The following is a 26,818-nucleotide window of genomic DNA, read 5'->3' on the forward strand; positions in this document are numbered from 1 at the left end:
GCCTCCGCGTGGCGGGCACTCCCCCTCACCCCTCTCCCCCGCTCACCCCGAATGCAAGCACAACAATGGCAGCAGCAAATGGAGGCTGCTCGTGGCGAGCGGCATAGAGGGGCGCCGGTGGAGAGGAATGTAAAATGAGGCAGTAACCATACTCCCTCCGTAGACGGCCATGCTCCACTGTGGTACACATAATGTGGGAGAGCCAGCTTACAAAAACCAAGCTTACACCGATCTTTATAAAGTCGGCTTCGCCTCTAAACACAAATTGAATGCTAGAAAGACGTTTTTTCAGGGTCAAAATCTGAACTCAACATAGTGAGGCCCTAAGGCCTGTGGGCTTATTTTTTGTGAATTTCTTGCACCTAGACTCTGACCAATACCGTTTATTCATTATTAAGAACTTTTCCGTTAGCGGAACACTAGGCCCGAGTTTTCGTTCCACACTCAGGCTAGAACTCGGGGAATTAGACATATACAGCTTCTTTGCAAAACCGAGTTATATTAACTTGCATTATTCGTCCCGCTAGTACGTGGCAATTACAACGCGCCTTTTGGGGAGATGGCGACGCACAGCTGAAGTCGAGAAGGGAACACCAATAAAATGCGCCATAGAGCCCCACCCCCACCGTGCGGTGCCGTCGCGGGGAACTATGTGTATAATACACCCCGGTACTTAGCCATCAATAAAGTTGAGGGCCGCCCCTGTAGCGCAGCCGATTCGACGAATAATATAACCTTTGACGCTGGCTGTTGCATATATATATATATATATATATATATATATATATATATATATATATATATATATATATATATATATATATATATATATATATATATGTAAACTCGTGTAATTAAGGACGTACGGAAGGATCTCGCGTTCACCCGCGTACACCTTTTGACTGGGGTGGCGCCGCAATAAAAAAAACCCAGATCGAAACATAAACAAAGCATAATACCTGTAGTACTCAAGCAGCCCATTTTTGCCAAGTTCATGGGCTGAGTGTGTGCCCTCTAAAACACGCAGAGTAAGCCACAATTTTCTCGTTTCTCTTTGCCTTTGATTAGCCGCTACCGTCGTATACGTGTACATACTAAGATACACACCAGTTACGGGTCAAATAAAATATTTCAGATGAAGCGGCATAAGTGTTCAACGCTCACTTACTTACACTTTTTTTTTCTTTCGGCCTGATTTTGAAAATTTTAATTAAACGGAACGGGCCTTCCCACCGGGCAGGCCACGGCAGCCCTGAGAGCTCGCTTCCGAAGGGCAGTTAAGGGATCAGTAAAGACGGGAACTTTAGTCACGAGAAATCAAGGTTTCAGGCGCCTATAATAGGCACTGAAAAGATTTCTGCATTTATACGCACCAAATACTGTCTTTTAGGCACATATAGGCTCAATGCGTATTTATTTCAGCAACATATTTTAAGACAGCGTTTTGACTTGCAGTAAAAACAGCAGACAAGTCGTGCTGTGGGAAAGTATTTTATTTTCTTCGTAAACATTAGCCACACAAGGCTTGCTATTTTTTAATGCAGGATGATTCGATAACAGACGAAAATCTTAAAATCCATGACAAACCAGACTCATCTCAATAATTTGCGGCTTGAATTTGTACGTCATTTCGGTCCATAATTGTGTGCGAAAAAAACAACACTCAACGTTCAAGCAAGTTGGGGGATCGTGGTTGTACTTCGGGACGCTCCAGGATTTTATTCCTCATGGAATATTGGAATGTTTGATTGCCATAGTCTTCGGCAATTCTCTTAACAGATAGAATGCAGTAATTTTATGTCAGACAGAATGGCAGATTGTCAGACAGGATGGGCTCTATCAGCAACCGGTCCTTTGGGGATGGTGACGGTTCTGTCCGGGACCTTCGAGATGAGCTCAGCATTCTTAGTCAGAGGGGTTCCCAAGTTCTCAGCTCCAGAAATGCTTTATGCTAAGAGTGTAAGCACAAGGATGTGCCCAGTCCCGATCAAGTGTTGCATGGTGTAAATAATTTTGATTGGGTGGCTTTTGTCGTCTGCAAAGCTATTAGTACATGTACAAGCGGCGAGTGTTTTAGTGGTAGTTATCCGCCCTTAGCCGAGTTTTTTGAGAGGTAACAACGGGCTCTGGTGGAAGAGGCAGAGTCGGTAACTGCTGCTTGAAGACACAACTGGAGACCGAAGAAAGATCTTAACTGGAGGTAATTTATTCGTTTACAGAGCAGAACGACCTACTCAGGTGTTCACAGCACCGATGAATCCCATATATAGTACAGGAATGTGCAATAATTCCGCAGAAATTACTTAGCTATTCTGTTCTGCTCAAGCAGATGACTAGGGAAGCCGCGGGAATAACACGATTCAGGAACTATGCTCTCTATCGCGATTATCAGTATTAGACAGCACGCAACATTCTTTGCAACTAATTCTCCTTTTGGTAGGTTTCCAAATGCCATTGAAAATATAGCCGGCATGGCAAATGACGGCTGTAACGGCTAGAGTACTTCAAAAGTGCCGAGGTGCTCATTCCTATAAGCTCCATTTTTTTTTTCTTCTTCGTCCTACGCGTGCTGCATCTTGCCGTCCGGCGCTGTTACCGTGATCTGCAGATGACTCTGCACGTGTTCGTGGCGTCACCTTAAACGTTTGTGCTTTATATTAGCACGCAGTTTTCCCCTAGGAGTCGTCTGTAAACCTTAGTGGCATGTGCGCGGCTGTGTGGCGTTCATTTTCTTCGTTTTTTGTTTGTTATTGCGTTAGCAATGGATAGAGCACGTGGGAAAAAGTTCTCGCCGTTGGTCCGCGGACACAACGCGTCAGAAGGACATAGAAGAAAACAGCTCGCGTGGGCAGGGGTGACGTCGGGGAGGTTGGCTGCGGTATCGCTACGTACGGGCCTCTGGCGCCTCGCCCTCTGTAGCGAGGAAGAGGTGGTGGGGGCTCGTGCGCGGTTTGCGTTTCTCGGCTTGTTTGGCACAGCTCACGTATTTTTATTGCAAACTGGATGCCAAAAACACCCCGTTGCGGGCTTCTGAAGCGAGAACAGTCCTTGCGGACCATCTAGTTGAAAAACGAAAAAGGCATATAGAACACAAAAAGGCACTTTTACGGGCTAAAAAAAAACGCGTATAGGCCGATACAGTCAAAATATGCGCTAAAAAGTTAATATAGTCAAAATAGGCATTATCGGCACAATATTCCATTGCTTAAAATGCTCCTATACCCTAGTTCACACTTAAATGTAAAATAGGCTTGATACGGACACAAGAACAAGTAGGCATTTTGCCTAAAATTCCGGTATCTAGTCATCAGTCATGAAAAAAAACTTTTGTTGGTAAAAGAAAAGTTCAGTCTAAGAGCTATAGCCTCTGAGATAATACGTTGCGTGTGATAGAAATCTTAACTCCACGTATAGGTGCTAGTGCGTTATTTATTTATTTATTTATTTATTTATTTATTTATTTATTTATTTATTTATTTATTTATTTATTTATTTATTTAATACATACTGCGCACCATATTTCGGTCCCAGCCGAAGGACAGAGTAAACCCATACCGGAGCTTTCTTCGTGAAAGCTGGTATGGGTGAATGTATGCGAGTTCGCATTTTTACTCGGCTTTGACCTCGTGCTCCAGAAATTCACATATGGGGTTGCAACCGTAGATTATACTGTTGCCAACCGCCAATTATAACGGCAGATATTGATATATTAAACCAGCCTAGAAAGAAAGAAAGAAAAGCTACAAAAAAATCCCGGGCCATCTACACTAACGTGAAACCTGGGGAGGGGCGAAGCATGCAGTGTATAAGTGTCTTTTTGGTGCCTTGGCATTTTCGCCAACGAAGATGAAACCGTTGGCCAGTAGAGGTACACAGCTTTACTGTGTCTTTGAAGCACGAAGCTCTCTAGCGTGAGGCGTAAACGACTGTCCTGGTGTTTTTGAAGTACGCATTACGAAGCGCTCCAGAGCGAGGCGTAAACGACTGTCCCGGTGTTTTTTTAGCACACGTTACGTTCCAGCGCGAGGCGTAAACAAGTTTCCCGGTGTTTTAGTACCGTGACTACATGAGACGAACGACGATTACGACGGCGACGACGACGACGGAGACAGGAGACGCCAACAACCCCAGCCCTAAGAGGCTTCACCCTTAAAAAAAGAAATTCACGCTATACGAAATAACGCCGGCTGACCACCACGCTATTATTGGTGAATCGTTTTCACACTTCAAACATTGCCGTTTAGCTGCTGAAGCCTGTGTTGAGCGCAGATTTTCTATTTGTATATCTCTCAGGAATCCAATTCGACCTGTTAGGTTAATTCTTCGAGATATCACAGGAAAATTACTGCTACACAAATTGAAGCTTTGGAGAATGGGTTATCGAATATTGACGTGCCAGTAAGTGTAGCGGTATCAATACGTATTTCCCGTCGACCACCGACAGTATAGACTACTCATCAAAGAACGTCACGGTAAAACATTTGTAGCCGAACCAGGGTGTACATCCTTCCGTTTTAACTATAATCTATCATGGGTGTTCCCTTTAGGGAAATGAACAAAAAGTGTTCTAAAAATTCTTCCCGGAATTAAGTGTTTTTTGTTTTGTTTTTCCTTCCATGCAGCGTGGATGCTTGGCTGGTTCATGTGCAAGACGGTGTCGTACCTTCAGGGGGTAGCCGTCAGTGCCTCCATCAACACGCTGGTAGCCATATCGGTGGACAGGTAAGTGTTCTCGGATAGTGCCGCTCACGAACCATTCAATGGTGAACCTCTGGATTTGCAAGACATAAAGGCATTTCCGGCAAGAGAGGCAAAGCACGCGACGATAACTGTGCCAATTATAATGCATCCTTGGCTGGCCACTTATTATCCACGAGATTCCATAAAACAACCACAAAAACACTTCTAAAAACAACGACAAAGTGAATAACGCCACTGCAATAAACGCCCCCGTGCGGGTCACAATCATTGTTACGAATTTCCTTGCATCCTACCAGTCACACTTTCGTTCTCACTTTAGTGCCCACTGAACAAACATTTCTACCAGCGCTTGTTCGATGGAAAGCTATCTATCTCGATCTAACTGTTCCGATGGAAAGCTACTTATCTACCTTCGCCTATCTAGAGAGAGTTGCAGTACACGCTCGCAACTGCGATAATTGGGCACGTTATCGTGCCACTGCTCTTGTGTGTATTCGAACCCAGGTTTAAAGCCCATTGTCAAAAAAAAACATAATCTGTGATGTAATATTTGTTTTAGGCACTGTTGCGATTTCAAGTTAAAGCTGGGTTTACTACTATAGCACGCATACAAACATTCCCGCCGGCTTCCGAAAATACTATTTGGACGCAATCAATCAATTGTTTATTAGTGTGCACAAGAACAGCCTGAGGGCCTTCGTGCTGGTGCTGGAAAAAAAATGAGCAATAACAAAAAGGAATGGGTCACGCAAGGTGTGTACATTTCACAAAATATAAAGAAAATAGCTTGGGTTACATTAAACAAAAATTGCACACACGCACACACGCGCGCGCACACGCACGCACACCAACGCACACGCACGCACACCAACGCACACGCACACGCACACACACGCACACACACGCACACGCACACACACGCACACACACGCGCACACACACACACACACACACACACACACACACACACACACACACACACACACACACACACACACACACAAAATCGTAATGCCTACAGCAATTAGGAACTGCACGCGAACGGTTATTGTGCATGCACACATACTGGAAAGAGAAATATACAGATGGAAGAATGTCAGCCGTACAAAAACGGAGTGGCCTAAGGTGGCTTCCAGTTCAGATGAACAGCACAAAAGGAGCATATATGTAAGGATACGGGAAAATAGAAATAAAAAATACGAAGGAAAGGAAACAAAAGGATTGTTTCGCTGGCGTTTCATTCCGGATTGACAGCATAGAAGTCAGATCATGAAGACAACGAAAAAAAAGTGTGAACTTATGGTATGACAAGCGCATGGACATGCTTGCGAAAGAGAGACGGGGAATTATAAATATGTCTAAGTATTCAGAGTAGTGGTTGTACATACACTGCAATAGGAAGATAGGGCATAAGTCACGCAAACATTACGTTTTCTGAAAAGCATCGTGTTTCCTGGTCACCTTTTGCGGCACGTGGTGTGGGACATGTTGTAGCAGCACGGCAGAAGACACTAAGCTGTGGATAATTTTGAATAGAGAGAGGAGATCCGTCTTATTTAGCCGGGAGATTAATTGTTGTAATGGCAACGCAGAAGATGATCCAGAGTTATTATTATCGGCAATGATTAAAGATAGATATAAACTTATTTTGGACACTGTCAATAAGCATACAGTTTGTTTTGCACGTGCTATTCCAAACAACCCTATCATACTCAAGCTACGGGTGACAAATAATAGTATAGAGCTTGAGGAGATAATTTGGTTCTGTGAACTTCTTCGATATCCGGCACGCAACGCCAAGTGATCGAAGAGCCCTACGATTAATTAACCGGATATGCGACCACAAGCTCAGCTTGCTGACAAAATTGACACTAAGGTCATTGATCTCTACTACATACGGTAGCACTTCACCATTAATGTTATAGAGGAACACGATATCAGTTTTTCTTGTGCATGTCCTTACCTTAGCTTCAGATGTATTGATGAGAAGTTTGTTGCGAGCGCACCAGTACAAAAATTACGAGATTGCTCTCTGCAGCGCAGAACAGCTTGCGATGTTCGAAACGAATTTAAATATTTTGACATCACCAGTATATAAGAAAAAAATACGATCTGTAAATACTGACGAAACTTCATTTATGAAGATCGAAAAGAGAAGTGGTGCAAGAACAGAGCCCTGAGTACGGAGCAACAATAGATAGGAGAGGAAACGCCCATTGCGGCTGGCGCGATCGAGCGACCAGATAATGTCAACTACGGCGACCTACGGAGCTTCGCAGCTGCGGCGGCGAACAATTTGACAGCGGCACCTGGTTGAATGTATTAAAAGCAATACTGTTGTTTGCAGCATTCGCCACAAGGCGTGAATCGCTATATGCTCGAGCTGCTGCGCGACGCGGTACGGAACGCACGTTTATCTCGGACGTGGCGCCACGGCCGGGCTGGAGGAGCGGCGGGCGCAAGTGCGCGCTCGCCGCTGCTCCAGTCCAGCCGTGGTGGCGCGCGCGCGCGCGTGCGCGCGTCATAAACCGGCCCTCAACTCGCTTCGAGTGCATCGCATGCGAGATAAGGCCGTGCGTTTACAGGTTTTACATTTTTTGGCGTTTACAGGTTTGTATTTTGGGCTTGGGGCTCGCGCAAGATGGCTTACGCATTAAAAGAAAATGCCCCTTTTATTCGCTCGTACCGGCCGGTTTAAATTTGACAGAAAATTAATCTCGAAGGCGGGCTCTTCAGCCTTCCTGTATATCGCTTAGCGCGAGAGTTGCGCGTCTGGCTGCCACATGCCGTGGGTTCCAGTTCGACAGGAAAGCCCGTTTTCAGTGCTGCGCCCAAGACCCCGTATTTTGTCAGTTCTGCTCAACTGAGCACCGACGGTTGCAGAAGCGGCGAAGCGGCGGCCACTCAGCTGATAAGCAGCCGACTACGATGCGCCAGTTCTTGTCGCTCCACTCCTCGCCACTCCTCCTCGCTCCTGCCGCTGGCGCGGCGGCCCAGCGGCAGCTGATTGATTGATTGTAAGGTTTAACGCGCCGACGCAACGCAGACGATGAGGCGCGCCGTAGTGGAGGGCTCCGGATTAATTTTGACCACCTGGGGATCTTTATCGTGCGCCGAAATCTCGTACACACGGGCGTTTTTGCTTTTCGCCTCCATCAGAAAAGCGGCCGCCGCGGCCGGGAATCGAACCCGCGACCTCGTGCTCAGCAGCGCAACGCCTTAGCCACTGAGCCACCGCGGCGGGTCAGCGGCAGCTCCTACATGCGAGACGGGTGGCTTTCCTGCATGACCTGGAACTCAAGATGGCGGATGTACGCGCAACTCTGCTCCCCTAGGGAAGCTATATACAGGAACTCTAAACGGAAGCGCAGAAGAGCGCACACACTCTCGCTTCGGCCACGGAATGTTTCGGCGGCCCGGCGAAATGCCCACGCGATGCCGCGGCCGGGTTGGACTGGGCGAGCGCGAACAGAACGCGCTCCAGCCGTGGCGATGACCGCGCACTTCCTTCGCTTGCCGCCAGATGCCGGAAACTTGACGTTCGCCAAGTGATTGTGACGCTATCAGGCTGCCTCAGGAAGCTCAGTTTCCCCTCCTATTTTATTCTTGCTCCGTGGCCCTGAGGGACACTACTGGTGGCGTCATAGCTAATTGAGGACTGCCCATTTACACTTACAAAACATTACCTTTCACATAACTACATAAGAGGCAAGTGAGGGATGGGTGTATATCGAGTTGAGACAGTTCGTCAAATAACAGCTCAGGGCCAACGACATCAAAAGCTTTACTTAAATCAAAGTAAACATCAAGTTGGTCGCTTCCCTGCACAGCTTCCGAGACATGCAGTATAAAATTGACAAGATCAGACGTAGTCGATCGCCCAGCAGATGGTGAGATGATTATGATGACGATGATGATAAGAAAAATCACCCGTTATTAAAGTGCCGAGGCACAGCCGAAGTATTCGTGCTGGCGCACTGAGGGGGAAAAACGCAGCCCTGCAATACATCAGCGGCTGACAGATAAACAGCTGGTTAAAAAGACGGGTGAGTGAAAAACAATAAAAACTAGAAGACCTACACAGAATAAAAATAGCATCCAACATACATTACACGATTAACAGAGACTGCAATTTTGGTACATTGCAAAAAGACATCGTACAATATGCATAGCAATGGAACAAGGTAAGTGGAAAATGAATGTCTACAAGTAAAGGGTGACATGAAGCATCAATTTCACATGAATGCATGCAACAAAAGGCGGGAAAATATTTATGGACAGTAATGACAGAAAATCACGAGTTCTAGAAAAAATGTGTTACTGTGGCCTGCGTTATACTACTACTACTGCTACTAATAATAATAATCATTTTTATAAACGTGCAAAGGGACAGCCAATCGCCTTGGTGCCGGTGCACTGATAATGACATAAAAATAAAATAAAAGAAGGAAACGTAGTCTAAAAAAAACAAAAAACAAACTACAACCCACACGCAAAGTGAAGGCGTGTAAATAAAATAAATAAAACACAGGCGGAGCGAAAAGTGAGAACAGGTAAAAGACACGCCCACCGAAACTAGTCTTGTATAAGTACGCCAGGTCAGCAGTAGAGGAAATAACATCGAGTAGCACTGGAATAAAGTATTACCGAGAAGCAACGAGCGACGCTTTTGCAATTTTTCATCTTGTCGAGACTATGCAACTAGCACAGCCACAAGTTTGACAAAAAAATGTCTAAGAAGAACAATGGCGGGAGTATAGACATAAATGATCAGACGAACAAATCACAGAAAGAGAATCATCGAAACAAATAGCTTACATGCATGAGAAACCTAATCCCGTCAGCCTAAAGTGTTTGAATAGAAGTTACGTACCAGGGCAAGCAAACTACTCATGGTTTGTCAAGCAGCGCCGTTCCTTACAAAAAGCTAGAAAGGGAGAACGAAAAACGACCAACCTCTCTGCGAGCGCGTTGTATAGGTGCTGAATTGGTGCCACGGGACTCAGGTTTCCGGTGCGCACGGGGACATGAAACGGTCTAGACGCCCCGGTGTTGCCTGTCGGGGTTCTCAAATTGGTGGCACCTAACAACTCTGTACAATCAATGAGGCTGTGGACCAGTTTGTACAAAATAGTAAGCAAGCCTTGGCCGTCCGGCTGTGTAATGGGTCCATTACAAGCAAGCTGGCGAAATCGACACCAGGATCATCTCTACCCTTCGCGGTAGCGTATCTATGTTTTAGTATTGAGAGAAATTTCGTTCGCTCTCGCTCAATGACCGCTGCGTTGGACCGACACGTTTCATTCCATACCACCGATGTATATTCTAATAAAGGACGACAGACAGAATTGTGGAGCTGAAGAATTATGTCTTGATAATTGAATTCTCTGGAGACACGACAAATTTGCTCCAAGTGTCCATAAAGCACGGCGGGTAATCTCATTAGTATGGGCTGTAAATGTGTGCTTAGAGTCAAACAAAACTTCCAAGTCTGTGATTAGACACTCTTGATTTAGATCTTCTTCACAAATACGACAGGTGAAATTGATGTCATCTGTTGTGCGGGTATATGACATTACTTTCGTTTTTGCACTGTTCTGTATCAACTTATTTTTGTTTCACCGGTCCGAAAACGCGGCGAAGTCACATTGCAGCCGTGTACAATCTGAGACGTTTCCAATCACTTTGAATATTTTAATATCGTCTGCGTATAGCTAGAACGCAGTCTAAACATCGTTGACAAGGAGTGAAAACAAGATGCCCAATGACTGAGCCTTGAGGCACACCGCTTGTGGCCGAGTACGTGCTGGAGTGCTACCCGTTACAGTGCACGTAGCAGTGACATCTAGTAAAATAGTCACGCAGCAGTCGGCCAACAGATCAGAAATGCCAAGATCGGAAAGTTTTTTAGACAACAATAGATGGGAAACCACACCCAGCGCCTTGTTAAAGTCACAGTATATCACGTCAAATTGGCCTCACTTTTCGACTGCCGTTGACGCAAGTTCCATAATGGCAACTACGTTTTTAGTGGTCGAGTGGTCATGTATAAACCCATGTTGGTTTGGAATAATTTCATTTCTTACTCTGGATATAACGAGGGAATGAATGATAGATTCAAAAATTTGTGAAGCCCTTCACAGTAGGACAATTGGTCTACAATTTTTTTACATCTGTTTTTGACGCGTATTTGTGTGAAGGTACAAATTTAGCAGTTTTCTAGCAGTCAGGAAACGTTCCAGTACTGATGCAATTGTTAAACACACATACAAGCGCTGGAGCAAAGATACGACTGAAAGCCCTCAGTAGAGCCATGGGAATACCATCTGGGCCACACGCTAGCGAGGGCTTCGCGTCCCGTAGGCTTTTCATCACTCTTTCGTCCCCAACAAATGCCGTGCTCAGTGCCGTACTCCAACAATTTGAGATGGAAGGCGACAGAACGTCGCAAGTATCTCTATACACCATTTTAAACTTCTGAGCAAATGCGGCAGGAACGTCGTCAATGATTACGCCCCCAGAGTTAAGAAGATCAATCCATTCACTTTTGTGCTGGGGTGATCTACTTTGAACATTTTTCCATAAGTCTTTAGGGCTCTTTTTTAAGATTGCTTTCTGTGTACGTAATGTGTTCAGCACGATCACGATCATAGAGTTTTTTACAGAGTGACCGGTATTCTTTAAACTCTAACCTCCATTTTGCTTCCCCCCTCTTTTGAGCTTTTCTGTGGGCACGCTCTTTGCATTTTAGTGACGACCGGAGTTCCCCTGAGAATCAGAAAGGATACTTCGCAGCTTTAGATATTTTAGTAGTATGCATCTGCGCATACCTTCCTGAAGTACTTCCGTTAATTTGCTGGCCTGATAATTTTGGTCATTTGACGCGAGGATTGCCGACCAATAAAAATTCGATAAGTACGGGTAAAAACTGATGTAGTCACCTGCAGCACAATTATGCTTGGGGAATTCTGAAAAACATGGTTTGGGTTTTTTCACACCGCTTTGAAAAGGCAGTACTATAGATAAGGGTGGATGTTAACTTCCTAGGCCAACCAAGCCAGTATGGCTTATGTTGACACTCAAGTTTTCGAAGTTTGAAAAGCAGAGGTCAAGTAAGCTTCCAGCGGAAGTCTCGACGTGGTTTCACTGTTCAAGACCAGGGAAATGAAATAAATTCCTGTAAGGCTGAGGCCTTTTCAGGAACGTAGGTATTGTAATGAGGAATTTTAAGGTCGCCACATCGTATTATCGGTGAGTTAGTCACTGAGAATCACGATACGGTGTCCAGGGTGAAATAAAATTACATTTTCAATTGATGCTAAAATATTTTGAAAAGAAACCGGAGCTATGTTCGGAGCTAAGTAAAAAGCAGCAAGCACGACTCGTTCGCCACCGATGCAATACAGGTAAATCCAGACAGATTCAGCCTCTGTCTTCAGGTGCACGAGCCTCACGCAACTGAGTGAGTTACTGACGGTCCCGTGCGGTTAAGCCCAGATGTGTCAGGGTCACTGCGGAAAACATTGTAGTAAGACGGGAAATAATCTTTTAACGAAATAGTGGGTAAGAGGCAGGTCTCCGTTCTAACAACCGAAAAAATTGTAGGATACATAACCAAAAATCACTCATTTCCTTTAGTCCTTAGACCACGAGCATTTTGATAGTACACACTAAGTGACCTGTTCATGTTCTATCTCAGATTGTGCAGGTGACTATCATGTAGAATCCCCTCAAAAGGGTTTAGAGAGGCAGTTTGTCGGACATAGGCCCGGGTACTGCAGCTTCCAAAAAGTTTCGTCGTCAAGTGCAACGTAAAACGAGGCGTACGATTCACACTTTGTTTTCAGTCGTTTGCACAGTAACGGTGCGATCGCCACGCTGGAAACATATGCCAACAGCTGGGAAGACGATGTTTGATTGATTATGGATTTCATGCACCGAAACTACACAGGTTACGAGGCACGTTGTAGTGGGGGGAGGGGGGCTCCGAATTAATTTCGACCACCTGGGGATATTTAACATGCGCCGAAATCTCGAACACAGGGGCGTTTTTGCTTTTCGCCTCCATCAGATAAGCGGCTGCCGCAAGAGGGGATCGAACTCGCGTCCCTGTGCTCAGCAACACAACGCCTTAGCCACTGAGCCACCTCGGCGGGCGAAGACGATGTTTCAGGGGCTAGCTTGGACACAAAGAGGGCCTTGGTTCGTCGATGTTCACGGGCGACCGACAACGTTGTAGTTGTATGCCAGTCCAAGGCGCGCCGGAGATCATTCCTTGGTTGTCCAACGAGCACCAGTTGTCTGTAGAAGTGGTGGGCTCTTACCAGTGGTAGGCGACTGCTAGAGCGTGTCCGTGGCAGCCGTTCCGGGTGCTCTCGGCTGCGCAGGCCACATGGGCCCGCATGCAGACGGCGCCAGTGCCGGAAGCGGCGTCGATTCGTTGCCGGGCGGGGAAGCGCCTGCGGACGACTTCGGTGGCCCGCCCGCACCAGCATAGCCGGGTGCTACCGGCTACACAGGCCACACAGGCCTATTTGTATTGGCCGTCAGCGCAGGAAATGAAGTCATTCCAGCGCGTTGGCGAGTAAACTCACTGCGAAGCGAATGCACTTCTTGCCGAAGTGCAGCAGCTGCGTGTGCATCTGCCTTCACCGCCGCCTCCCTGCGCATTCGTTCATTCTCCACCTTCAGTTGGGAGAGAGAGAGAAATAAACGTTTAATAAAAACGAGCAAATTTGGTGCTAGATGGCAGGGGCACCAGCCCTGTGGGGGGCAACCTTAGTCCGGGATGCCCTGGTCCTGGCTGGCTGCTCGGGCTCTAGCGACGACTTCTTGTTGCGCCGCAAGGTCCGAGCTGGTCAGCCGGTCCGCCCACTGCTCGTAAGTAGGGTTGGGGATTGGAGATAAAGACGGGGATTTCTGGCATTCCCATAGCAGGTGGTATAGGGTGCCAGGGGATGGGCAGTAGGCACAGGTCGCGTAGTATTGGGTAGGGTACATTTTGTGGAGGAGTGTACGGTGGGGGTAAGAGTTAGTTTGTAGCCTTCGGAGGGTAGTGGATTCGAGACGACTAAGGCGAGGGTGAGGGGGAGGATATCTGCGGCGGCTGAGGCGGTAGTGGGTGAGGAGATCAGGGGGGGTGAGAGGGGTATCTGGGCAAGGAGACTGCCGGTCGGAGACGGCCTGGCGTGCATACTCGCAGGCAGCGGCGTGGGCCGCATCGTTTCCGGGGAGGTCAGCGTGGCCGGGTGCCCAGATGAGTTGGATGTCGGGTAGTTCGTAATTAGCCTGAAGGATGCGGAGAGCTGTGGGAGTAATTCGGCCGCGAAGATATCGGCGGCATGCCTCTTGCGAGTCACTAAGTACGGTGACGTAGCCTTTGGCTGTAGTCGCTGCTAGCGCAATGGCTGCTTCTTCGGCCGTTGTGGCAGTGGTGGTGCGGATAGTGGCTGCCGAAAGCTGTTGAAAGCGGTGGTCGACAACGGCAACGGCGAAAGCTCGCTGGGTGGAGTAGCGGGCAGCGTCCGTGTACCGAGTGATGGGGCTAGTGGAATGTAGCCGGTGCAAGGGAAACCTGGTGTTTCAGGAAGGAGATTCCCTCAAGCGCGCGGACGAGAAGGCTACGCAGGGGAACCTGCTCAAGGTCGGCCGGTGGGGTCACTGACACCGAAGGAGCGGACGGGGTGGACGCCGCCGTCGTCGCGCCCGGCCGGGGAGTGCACCGAGGCTCATTCGGCTCCGCCGGGCAAGCCGATGTCGCGGGTAGGCTTAGGCGAAGCGGTGGCGCACTCAGTTATTGCAGGTAAACTGCTGTTCTCCAGACTTCAGCATGTTCAGCTTATCATCCGGCCAGGTAACACACTTCACATAAACACGTTTCTGACAATCGGCACAACGAAGAAACTTTTGTTTACCATAGAAACACTGCGAGCAGAGGGCGCGCACATTCGTACTCGGCGAAATCAATCAATCAATCAATCAATCAATCAATCAATCAATCAATCAATCAATCAATCAATCAATCAATCAATCAATCAATCAATCAATCAATCAATCAATCAATCAATCGCTTATTTACGTGCCCAAGAACAGCCGGGGGCCTTTGTGCTGGCGCACGAAGGAAAAATCATACGCAATACGAGCCCACACCTCACAAGTAATCCAATTTGGGACAGCGTTGCTTACGCAGAAAATATTACGCGCTGTCGTACACGCAATATACATTCAATCCCACACAATCACACACATATTACACACAAAGACAATTACAGCACCTTGCAGTAAGGCATGGGGCCCCACACGTAAATATATACTATTACAAAAATATACATAAATGTTAACAATGTTCAGTTGTGCGCAACCGGAGTCACTCAAGATAGCTCATATGTGAGAAGCAACGTTAATGAATATAAATGTGGAGAAGACCAGTGAACTGAAAAAGATAGAAAGGATTGCTTTGTTACAACTTCATACTCAAGTGACAGCGCATGACAAAGGATAAAAAAGGTCAGTTGGATGACAAGATGGCAGACATGTTATAATCAATCAATCAATCAATCAATCAATCAATCAATCAAGCAATCAATCAATCAATCAATCAATCAATCAATCAATCAATCAATCAATCAATCAATCAGTCAACGTTTATTAACGTGCCAAAGAACAGCCGGAGGGCCTTTGTGCTGGCGCACGAAGAAAAAAAAACAAAGAAAAACAGGCGATGTAAGATGCGCATACCTCACAAGTAATGCAATTAAAGGACAGTGTTGCTGACACACACGCACACAAAAATTACACACTGTCGTACACCAGAATATGCATGCACCCACAGAAAACACAAACACACACATACACACAAAAACAAGTACAGTGCCTTGCAGTAAGGCATGTGACACCACACCAGTGGTCGTCATACACAGATAATTGCAAAAATATACATAAATTTAAACAAAGTTTAGTTGCACAGAAACGGAGTGAATCAAGATAGCTTATATGTAAGAAAAGGAGCATAGAAGGAATATACATGTAGAGAAAACCAGACATTGAATAAGGGGAATATATATAAAAAGAAAGGATTGTGTTGTCATCCCTTCATGCCCAAGTGACGGCGCGTGAACAGATGACAAAAAAGGTCACTTACATGACAAGCTCACAGACATGTTTGCGGAACTGTGTCGAGGAATTATTACATATGTCTAAATATTCGGAGTACTGATTGTACGTACACTGGAGGCGAAACCTGGGGCCCAAGCCACGTAGACAGCTGGGATTTAAAAATGTGTCGTGTCTTGTGGTGAATTTTTGCGGCACATGGAGTGGAACATGTTGCAGAATTTCACCCCAAGACACTGCGCCGTGAATGATTTTGAACAGGATAAGATCAGCCTTTCAGGATAAGGGCCTTTCTTAGTTCAGATGAAAACCAGTACGGATAATTGCTGCTTTCTTTAGTTTTTTTAGGTACAAATCTGCTTAAGCCATCGTGAAGAACTTCCGTGAAAAAATCAGTCATTTCGTCAGCGTCATTGAGGGTGTCCAATGGTGTCCAATCCGTCTCACCGAGGAAGTGGAACAACCCGAATATAGTCCCCTCGAGCGAAGTTGTAACCACGGACGCCTGGTGTGTTGACAGGAGGACTATGGTGGGCACGGGATACGTTAGAAATTTAAATGAGTACGGGGGGTGAAACCTGTCAGGTTTTACGAGGTCAATATAACTAACTACGCGACACCTCAACGTTTTCTATGTTAGTAAAAGACAAGTCCAAAACGTTTCCACGGTGATTCTTAATGAAGTTGCATTGCTGTAACGAAGCGAAAGAAATAAAATATAGCAAAATTTCACACTTCTGTGATATCGGATGGGCCGCCCGATCAACACACTGAGTTTCACATGCAACGCCGGGTGCGTTGAAGTCACCAGTTATCAGAAAATTGTGATCACTGTGAGAGGTTACAACATTTCCTATTCAATTTAAGGTATTTATGAAGTCAGTGGCGTTTGTCTCGGGTGGTATGTAGTAAGTGCATAGCAACAGGAAAGCAACCCCAACATAGCAACCCCAACAGCAAAGCACGTCTAACCAGATAGACTCAGTTTCCTATTCAAGGTCCAGGCGCCGTTTATATTTAATCGAATCGTGTAGGGCAACCAATCCGCCACCTCCCCATGGTTTGCCGCACGAAGGGCCACGGTCGTGCCGAAAGACTTGGTAGTTTGGGGGAAGAAATAATAATCAATCAATCAATCAATCAATCAATCAATTAATCATGTTTATTTACGTGCCCAGGAACAGCCAGAGGCCTGAGTGATGGCGCACGGATAGTTACATGAAAACAAAATACAAGAAACATATTGCAAGAAACAAACAAGCGACAAGACACACACAAATTGAAGTAGCGAAAATTACAGAAATAAATCACAGGCGGAGCCTGGGTACAGGTAAAAAAGAAAAAAGAAGATGCCTTTGTGGCTCAGCTTATGGTAATGAATACACAACAAGCACAGAACAAAGTTTGACAGTAAGACGACAAAAACAATGACAAGAGTATAGAGACAAATGATAAGACAAGCATGATAAGTAAACAGTTTCAAAAATAGGCAACTATATTGGTTAAACAGAACCACGGAGAAACCAAATAATCAATCAATCAATCAATCAATCTCTTTATTATAGTGCCCAGGTACAGCCGTAGCCTTTGTGCTGCCGCACTTAAGAAAAAGACAGACGACGACACAAATACATCCACGCGTGAGAAGAACAACAAAATACAAGCGAAGAAAAAAACTATAATGAAGAATAAAGGTCGTTTAACAAAATCAGTGATTTCGGCACACTAAAGTTTGAACAATCGCGAAACGAGAAAACACAGTGTCATAAAAATTTGACAATACAGACGGGCAGAGTAGGAACAGTAACAAAGGCGAGCAACATAAACGAAAATAGGGCAATGAAAATAGAATTAAAACTGGTCGGAACCAAGTCGGGGAGAGACAGAAGTCAGAAGGTCGCACATGTAAGACCGAAGGGGTGTATGAAACAGGTCAGTATTATAATAAATCAATCAATCAATCAATCAATCAATCAATCAACCTTTATTATCGGTGCCCAGGAACAACCCTAGGGTCTTGGTACTGGTACACCATACAAAAAAAACACTACAATTAAGACAAAACAACACACAAAAACTATATGTATATTATAAACAATAAAGTAAAAATAGTTACAGAAATCTTAGAAAGCAAAAAAGGAAAAAAAAAAAGAACAGAAAGTCAAAAAAGAAAAGGCAGGCTTAGTGTTGCAAGCCATGCCACTCGGCCAGCGAAACGTTCAGTAGATGTGAAAAATGGGAACTATACAAGCAAATATTGAATCAACATGACATAGAGTATACGTATGTAACCAAGGTTTTCTAACAGCATATTAGGAAGTTCCAAAAAAAAAAAGGGGGGGGGGCAAAGCTTCAGCATTGCCAACACTGACACTAAAACGTACAAATATTCAAGCAACACAAAACAAGAAAAAGTGAAAAGCAAGCAAGAACAGTTTGCACATAATACATAGGGTACATAAATTTGGAATGACATAAAGGACTTAAGCTACAACAGTTTTCAACTCATTAGAGAACAAAGTAAAGGAGCTCTGGAATATATCAAGCCGAACGGAATATTCATTATATGCACATTGTATTCGGCAGATGGACGAGCGTCGACTATTTAAAGCAACTGGTCTGAAAGCTGGAAATTTTCTTAAAAGTTTATTTGGCAAATAATAATAATTAATAATAATAATAATAATAATATTAATAATAATAATAATAATAATAATAATAATAATAATAATAATAATAATAATAATAATAATAATAATAATAATAATAATAATCAATCAATCAATCAATCATTTTTATTTACGTGCCCAGGAACAGCCAGAGGCCTGAGTGCTGGCGCACGGATAGTTACATGAAAACAAAATACAAGAAACATATTGCAAGAAACAAACAAGCGACAAGACACACACATATTGAAGTAGCGAAAATTACAAAAATAAAGCACAGGCGGAGCCTGGGTACAGGTAAAAAAGAAAAAAGAAGATGCCTTTGTGGCTCAGCTTATGGTAATGAATACACAACAAGCAGAGAACAAAGTTTGACAGTAAGACGACAAAAACAATGACAAGAGTATAGAGACAAATGATAAGACAAGCATGATAAGTAAACAGTTTCAAAAACAGGCAACTATATTGGTTAAACAGAACTGCAGAGAAACCAAATTTCAGCAATAAAAAAAAGAAAAACGAACGACAGAGATATCATAGATGTTTAACATACTGTGTTCAACAGCGCAGTACGGTAAATTGTAAAGGAGCTTTGAAAGATGTCAAGGCGTTCAGAGAAGCGGTTGTAGCAATTCTGTATTCTGCGCACAGGAGAATGATTGGAGTTGCGCGCAGCGGTCAAGAAAGGGCGATGCGACCTGGTGGGCCTCTGTGGAACACTAAACTCTAAACAGTTAAGCAGGTCCGCGCAAGAAAGGTCACCATAAACAATTTTGTGAAGAAATGTAAGGTCTGCACGCATACGTCTGCAGGTCAAGGAAGGGATGGAAGTAACTATGGGTAAGTCAGAATCAGGATGAAAACTGGGATTGTGATGACGGTGCTTAAATATGGATAAAAACTTCTTCTGCACACGTTCTATTAATTCACTACTTGATTTGGAGATGCCGTTCCAGGCAACAGAAGCATATTCTAACTGGGGGATACATATTGCATTGTATAGCATTAGAAATGGATCTGGAGAAGAGAATTCCTTTGTAATCCGACACACATTTCCAAGACTTCGGAGCGCTCGCCGGGTGATGAGCCTAATATGAGATGAAAAAGAGAGGGTACTGTCGAAAAGAACTCCGAGGTCCCTAATCTCCTCAACCCTTTGCAAAGGAGCTCCCTCTATACTGTAGGAAAACAGTAGACGATGGGTTTTCCGGCTGTACGTGACAACCTTTGTTTTAGCTGGATTTAAAATTAGACAGTTTTTGCTGCACCAGACCGATAATTCCGACACATCCCTCTGCAAGGCACAGCAGTCCTGAAAACTGCTAATGTGCCTAAATAGTTTGACATCATCAGCATAAAGAAGAAATGAAGATTTTGTTAACACTGTTGACACATCATTGATAAAGATAGAAAACAATAGTGGACCCAGCACAGAACCCTGAGGTACACCACTCGTTGCAGTGTAAACACTAGACCTTTTGAAGTTTACATCTACGTAAAAGGACCGGTCAAGGAGATAGTTGGACAACAAGTCAACAAGGCTTGCATCAACACCGGACATAGTAAGCTTGTTAATTAATAATTTATGGTTCACTACATCAAACGCCTTACTGAGGTCAAAATAGATAACATCCAACTGGCCTTTTTCACAAACTGCAGCCGAAGCCTGAGTCATGAAGCTTGCAAGATTTGTAACCGTCGATCGACCCGAGAAAAAGCCGTGCTGATTTGGTATCAGAACGTTCTTGACGCAGGCAGCAAGAACGTTGTGCAGAGCTGACTCAAAGAGTTTTGAGGCGACACAAAGGAGTGAGATTAAGCGATAGTTGGTAACGGCTGACTTATCACCAGACTTAAATATTGGAAAAATTCGAGCAATCTTTCATGCACGAGGAAATTTGCCGAAAAGTAAACAGTTATTATAAATGCAAGTTAAGACAGGCACGAAAATGTTGCCGTAAGCCTTCATGAGGGCTGCTGGAATTCCGTCAGCACCACAGGAAAATGACGGTTTCATCCGTTTAAGGCTATCATTGACAAGTTTTTCATCGAACATAAGTGTACTAAAATTAGACATATTGTTAAACGATAGGCGTTCGTCACGACCATCTGGCAGTTGAAAGACAGAATGAAAGTACTGAGCAAAGCTCGTGGCGACATCCTCAACCTGTTCCCCATCGGAATTAAGCAGGCTAATATGTTCTTTAGACGCCTTAGAACGGCCGCGTACATACCTCCAGAAGTCAGCCGGTTTCTGAGACGCAGAAGCCTCTAACGACTCTATATAGAGCTGGTGGTCACGCCGGTAGAGGCTTTTACAAAGTGAGCGATACCGACTAAACTCCGCTTTCCACTTGTCAAGCCCAGAACGCTTGGCCTTTTTGTGGGCGCTGTCCTTAAGTTTAAAATAATAATAATAATAATAATAATCAATCAATCAATCAATGTTTATTAGAGTGCCCAGGAACAGCCGACGCCTTGGTTCTGGCGCACTGAGGAAGGCAAAATGCGGCACTAATATACAGGAGCAACTCACAATATAAACAGTCAACGAGAAGAACAAGCGAAGAAGAAAATAAAAAAGAGCAGCAAAACCCTCAGGATAATAAAAAGGTATTCCAGCCACAATTAGACGATTAAGAAACTCTAATGGTGGATTAATGGCAAAAGTATATGGAACAATGGTCACAGCAGTTAATAATAATAATCAATCAATGTTTCAATCAATCAATGTTTATTAGAGTTCCCAGGAACAGCCGAGGCCTTGGTTCTGGCGCACTGAGGAAGACAAAATGCGGCACTAATATACAGGAGCAACTCACAATATAAACAGTCAACGAGAAGAACGAGCAAAGAAAAAAAAAGCAGTAAAACTCTAAGGATAATAAAAAGGTATTCCAGCCACAATTAGACGATTAAGAAACTCTAATGGTGGATCAATGGCAAAAGTATATGGAACAATGGTCACAGCAGTTGGGTGAAGCAAGCAGACATAAAAACATATTCGCAGATATAGGCGAAAACACAAAGCTTCAAGTAAACATGAGTGTATGAAACAAAATACAGGAACTGATTTATGAAATTACAGCAACAGAAGATGGAAAGTACCAGGCACATCACAATAAATCAGGTGCGATGGAAGGCAAGTAGCATACCGTGATATATGACAAGTCAATGAAGCAGTTACAGCCACAAAGTCCCGAATATATTGGACTTACAAACCAGAAACAAGAACTATGAAGACATTGCATACATAAAAACCATATAAAAAACTAAAAAAAAAGCCGAAAAGAAGAGGAATTATTGTATCACAGCTAACAAACCAATCAAAAACTCCCGAAGGGGACGTTGAAATATATCAAGTTTCCCAGAGTGACAGTTATAGAGACGCTGCACTCTTTGGAGGGGGGAATGGGTGTTGAGTGCTGTAGCATTATGGAAAGGGGGGGTAAACCTTGTTGTTTTTGGCGAAACTCGAAGGCTGACTTGTGCAAGTAGTACCTGGCATGTGATAACACCATGAAGCAGTTTATATAGAAAAAGAAGATCTAGGCGGGTTCGCCGACAACTCAGAGAGACAGGCAATGTGAATCTGGATACTGCTAAGGCAGTCTCGGGAGGCCCAGAGGAAAAACGATGCCTGTATATTGCTAGAAATTTGGTCTGAACACGCTCTATACGTTTGCTGTTAGAATGACAGGTTCCATTCCACACGACAGAGGCATATTCTAGTTGAGGAATACAAAGTGTTTTGAATAGTTTCAGGAATGAATTAGGAGACCCAAAGTCCCGTGAAAATCTGCATACAGCACCAAGAGAGCGAAGAGCCCGCCGAGTAAGTTGATCGACATGGGGCGAGAAAGTTAAGGCGCTGTCAAAGAGCACTCCAAGGTCTCTGATACCATCAACTCTAGACAGGGGGCCGCCGTCAATGGTGTAAGAAAAGTAAAGGATGTTTGTTTTTCGGCTATAAGAGATGACCTTTGTTTTCTTTGGATTAAGAGTTAATCTATTCTCTGAACACCATTTAGAGAACAAGGACACATCTTTGTTTAGGGAAACACAGTCCTCAGCAGACTTAATACGTTTGAATATTTTGATGTCGTCAGCATAGATTAGGAACGAAGACTTCTTGATTGCAGCTGACACATCGTTTATAAAAATAGAAAACAACAGAGGGCCCAACACAGAGCCTTGGGGCACACCACTTGTTGTCCTGTACATAGCGGACTTCTCGCCGTTAACACTCACATAACAAAACCGATTGTGTAGATAACTCCACAACAATGCCACGAGTGGTGCATCAACGCCAGACAGTAAAAGCTTATTAAGTAACAACGAGTGGCAGACAACATCGAATGCCTTGCTCAGGTCACAGTATACAACGTCCAACTGGCCCCTCTCTGAAACTGCTGCGGAGGCCTGCTCCATGAAGCAGGTGAGGTTTGTTGTTGTCGATTTTCCCGATATAAAACCATGCTGGTTAGGTATAAGGACGTTTTGTACAGAACTTGATAAGACTTTGTGAAGCGCTGTCTCAAACAGCTTGGAGCAGGCACAAAGGAGAGAAACAGCCCTATAATTTGTTGCGTCAGACGTCGGGCCTGTCTTTAAAATTGGACGCACTCGAGAGATTTTCCACGTGCGTGGGAAGACGTTTGTTTTTAGACAATTATTGAATATAGAAGTTAGAACAGGTACAAAAATACTGCCATAGGTTTTAACAATGGCCGGAGGGATTCCATCAGGGCCACAGGACAAAGATGGTTTCATGCGCTTTAGGCTCTCAAGAACCAGCTTTTCGTCTAATAGTATAAGGCTTGGGCCTTGTATATGGTTTAACAAAAGGTTCATTACCGTCTCAACGCGCTGGCCATATGTAGCGCTAAATTGCTGCGCAAAATAGTTGGCGACGTCATGAACTTGTTCCCCAGAGGAATTAACCAGGCTGATGCGATCACAAGAGTTGTTTTGACGAGACCGGATATACTTCCAAAATTTTGCAGCCTGGGAATTCATGCTGCTCTCCACGGAATCTAGATAGGAGCGGTGGTCACGCTCATATAGACTTTTACATATTTTTCGGTTAGAGCGAAATTCCTCCTTCCATTTAGCAAGTCCAGTGCTCTTTGACTTTGTGTGGGCGCGGTCCTTTAATTTAAGCGCGGTACGAAGTTCTGCGGAGAACCAATAGGGGTACTTTGAGCGGCTGGGCTTGAACTTGGGGATAAACTTGTCCATACCGCTTTTGAAAACCTCAGTGAACCGCTCGACCTGCGCATCACAATCAGGAAGATCTTGAATTGCAGACCAATCAACTGTACAAAAGAAGTTATACAAGCCAATGTAGTCCCCACGAGCATAGCTGTAGCAAGATAATTCGTTATTCTTCGACGAGACAGTACGGCGTTGAAAAGAGATTGGAGTAGAAACTAAAAACGGAGGATGAAACTTGTCGGGTTTAACAAGAGAAATACCAGACCTCGATACTCGCGCATTCTGAATGTTTGAAAAGCAGAGGTCTAAGATGTTGTCGGAGCTATTTTTGATGTTATTAAGTTGCACCATGGATGTAAAGGCTACGAAGTCTAATAGCGTGCTGGATTTCTGTTGCACATAATAGTTGTAGTGTTGAAGAGTAAGGCTATCCCATTGCACACCAGGTGTATTGAAATCACCCAGAATAACATGCTGATGGTTTTGGTGAGATGCGAATACTTGTTCTATAGATGTAAGAACCTGATTGAACGATGAAGGAGCAATATCCGGAGGAATATAGAGTGCCCCCAGTAAAAGCATCTCACCTCCATTTAGTCGTATATCTAGCCAGACAGACTCGTGGTCGCCCTCCAGTTCATGACGCCGCACACATTGAAAAGTACTGTCAACCGCAACTAACACCCCCCCTCCCTTTTGCTTAACCCCACCAAAATCCCTATCTTTACGAAAGACTTGGTAGTTTGGTGGAAAATAATCCGAAGAGCTAATATCACCGCAGAGCCAGGTTTCGGAAATAACAATAACCTGAATACTTGAAGAAACTAAATTTGAGAAAAATTCAGACGCTTTGGTGCGAAGACCACGAGCATTCTGATAATAGACGTCTATTCTATTTATCCCTTTGGTCATCTTACGCGACATCGGTAGTAAGTATCATCTCCGGAAGCAGCTTTCCTCGGAACGGTTTAAAAATACAATCCTTAGGCCACAAGGAGGGATCTGCCAGACGCTGAGACGAGTCCTCGTTTACAGTCACGCAGAAGGAAGAATAGGAGTCGTACTTTGTCTTTAGCCGCTGGCATGATAAAGGTGTGACGTCCACGGACGATAAGTGCGCGGTCAGTTGCGCAGAGGTGGTGCAGGGAGATAGCTTCGAAACAAAGATGCGCCTCGAGTGCTTCGGTCGCTGCACAACGGAGATTAGAGTTGTGTCTGCTGCGCCTACACACGCCGCACTCGCGTTCTTTTTGTTGGACTTCACCGAATAATAATAATATTAATCAATCAATCAATCAATCAATCAATCAATCAATCAATCAATCAATCAATCAATCAATCAATCAATCAATCAATCAATCAATCAATCAATCAATCAACCTTTATTTTTGGTGCCCAGGAACAACCCTAGGGTCTTGGTACTGGTACACCATATACAAGCATTCATAAAAACAAACTAAAATCAAGACAACACAACACAGAAAACCATATATATGAAAGAAACAATAAGATAAAAATAGTTACAGAGATCCCAGAAAGCAAAACAGCAAAAAAAAAAGGAAGCCTAGTGTTAGAAGCCATGACACCCGGCCAGCAAAACGTTGAAGGCACGTGAAAAATTGAAAATACCCAAGCAAATACTCAATGCACATGACGGAGATAGATTATACACATAAAACAAAGGTTTTGTAACAAAATGTTAGGAAGTTTCAAAATGGAAAAACGAAGTTCAGCGTTACAAGCACTGACACTTAAACCGACAGAAATTCAAGCAACACAAAATCAGGAAAAGTGAAAAACAAACAAGCAAGTTGATGATTTGCATAAAATAAATACGGAACAGAAATACGGCACATAAATGACATAAAGGCACTTAAGCTACAACAGTTTTCAATTCATTAGAGAACAAAGACAAAGAGCTCTGGAATATATCAAGACGATCGGAATATTCATTATATGCACATTGTATTCTGCAGATGGACGAGCATCGTTTACTTAAAGCATCTGTTCTGAAAGTTCGAAATCTTCGGAAAAGTTTGTTCGGCAAGTTGACATTGATAAGTGCAACCAAGTCATCACACAAAATATCACCATGAAGAAGTTTATAAAGAAAGATAATGTCAGCTCTCATTCGTCGACACCAAAGGGAAGGAATACTTTTGAGACAAGACATGCTGCCGTTTGCGTCTTCTTGTACATGACGGAAACGGTGCCTAAAGATAGAAAGGAACTTATTTTGAACCCTTTCGATGCGGTCACTATTGGACTTGCAAGTTCCATTAATAATAATAATAATAATAATAATAATAATAATAATAATAATAATAATAATAATAATAATAATAATAATAATAATAATAAAGCTAGGAATTAATTTTGATCACCAGTGATTCTATAAAGCAAACTAAATGGAGTACATCAGGGTGTTTTCTTTTTTTTTTTTTTTTGCATCCATCACAGAAACAGCATCTGCGACCTTAAATTGAACCTACGACGTCGTGCACGAACGTAGAGGTGCAAAACGCCTCAGCCACTACGTTGCATTGGAGGGGGGGGGGGGGGAGTATTAAGCGTACTTTTGCATGGCAGTGTACGGCGAATATTAGTTTGGTATAATATTAATTGAACTCAAACAACTTAACAATGCACTCCAAAGAGATTAAAATGTTCAAAGCCACTGCAATATTTATAATATAGCGGTGAAGAATCACGTGGAAGTGAGTTATAGAAAAATACGTGCCGTAATTGAATCACTTCAGCGCGCAAAGTATCACTACAAGCATGCCCTTGTCACGGCAAAATTTATGCCGTTAGCTCATAACATACATCATGCAGGTATTTTGGTGTCGTGCTGACCTTGCTGAAAATGATAAACGTGCCCCTAGAGAATATTTCCCGGCAAAGCACGGGACAAAATGGCAAATGTGCACAGTTCGCAGAACGTGAGAGCGAATTACAGTTGAATAGATTTTTTTTTTCTTTTTTGGATCCAAATTCAATTTTACGAAACCAGGACAGGTTTCATTTTTTCATCCTGAGCGCTGAGTTAGATCTGTTAGATCTCGTATATGTGCGCTGGAAATATCGGCTGTCAGGGAGGGGGCTAAATGCAGTAATAGACG

General features: G+C 44.1%; 1 protein-coding gene across 1 annotated transcript in view; it reads left to right on the top strand.

Annotated features, from left to right (window-relative positions):
- Positions 1 to 26,818, top strand: part of LOC144145728 (neuropeptide SIFamide receptor-like) — a 327,158-nt gene that overhangs the window by 281,127 nt on the left and 19,213 nt on the right. The window contains exon 2 of the mRNA XM_077677431.1: positions 4,623 to 4,722. Coding sequence (XP_077533557.1) covers positions 4,623 to 4,722 — 100 coding nt within the window. The remainder of the gene's footprint in view (positions 1 to 4,622; positions 4,723 to 26,818) is intronic.

Source organism: Haemaphysalis longicornis, unplaced genomic scaffold (genome assembly GCF_048455015.1).
Source record: "Haemaphysalis longicornis isolate Haplotype H1 unplaced genomic scaffold, Haemaphysalis longicornis Haplotype H1 scaffold_1, whole genome shotgun sequence".
In the NCBI taxonomy this organism is placed as follows: domain Eukaryota; kingdom Metazoa; phylum Arthropoda; class Arachnida; order Ixodida; family Ixodidae; genus Haemaphysalis; species Haemaphysalis longicornis.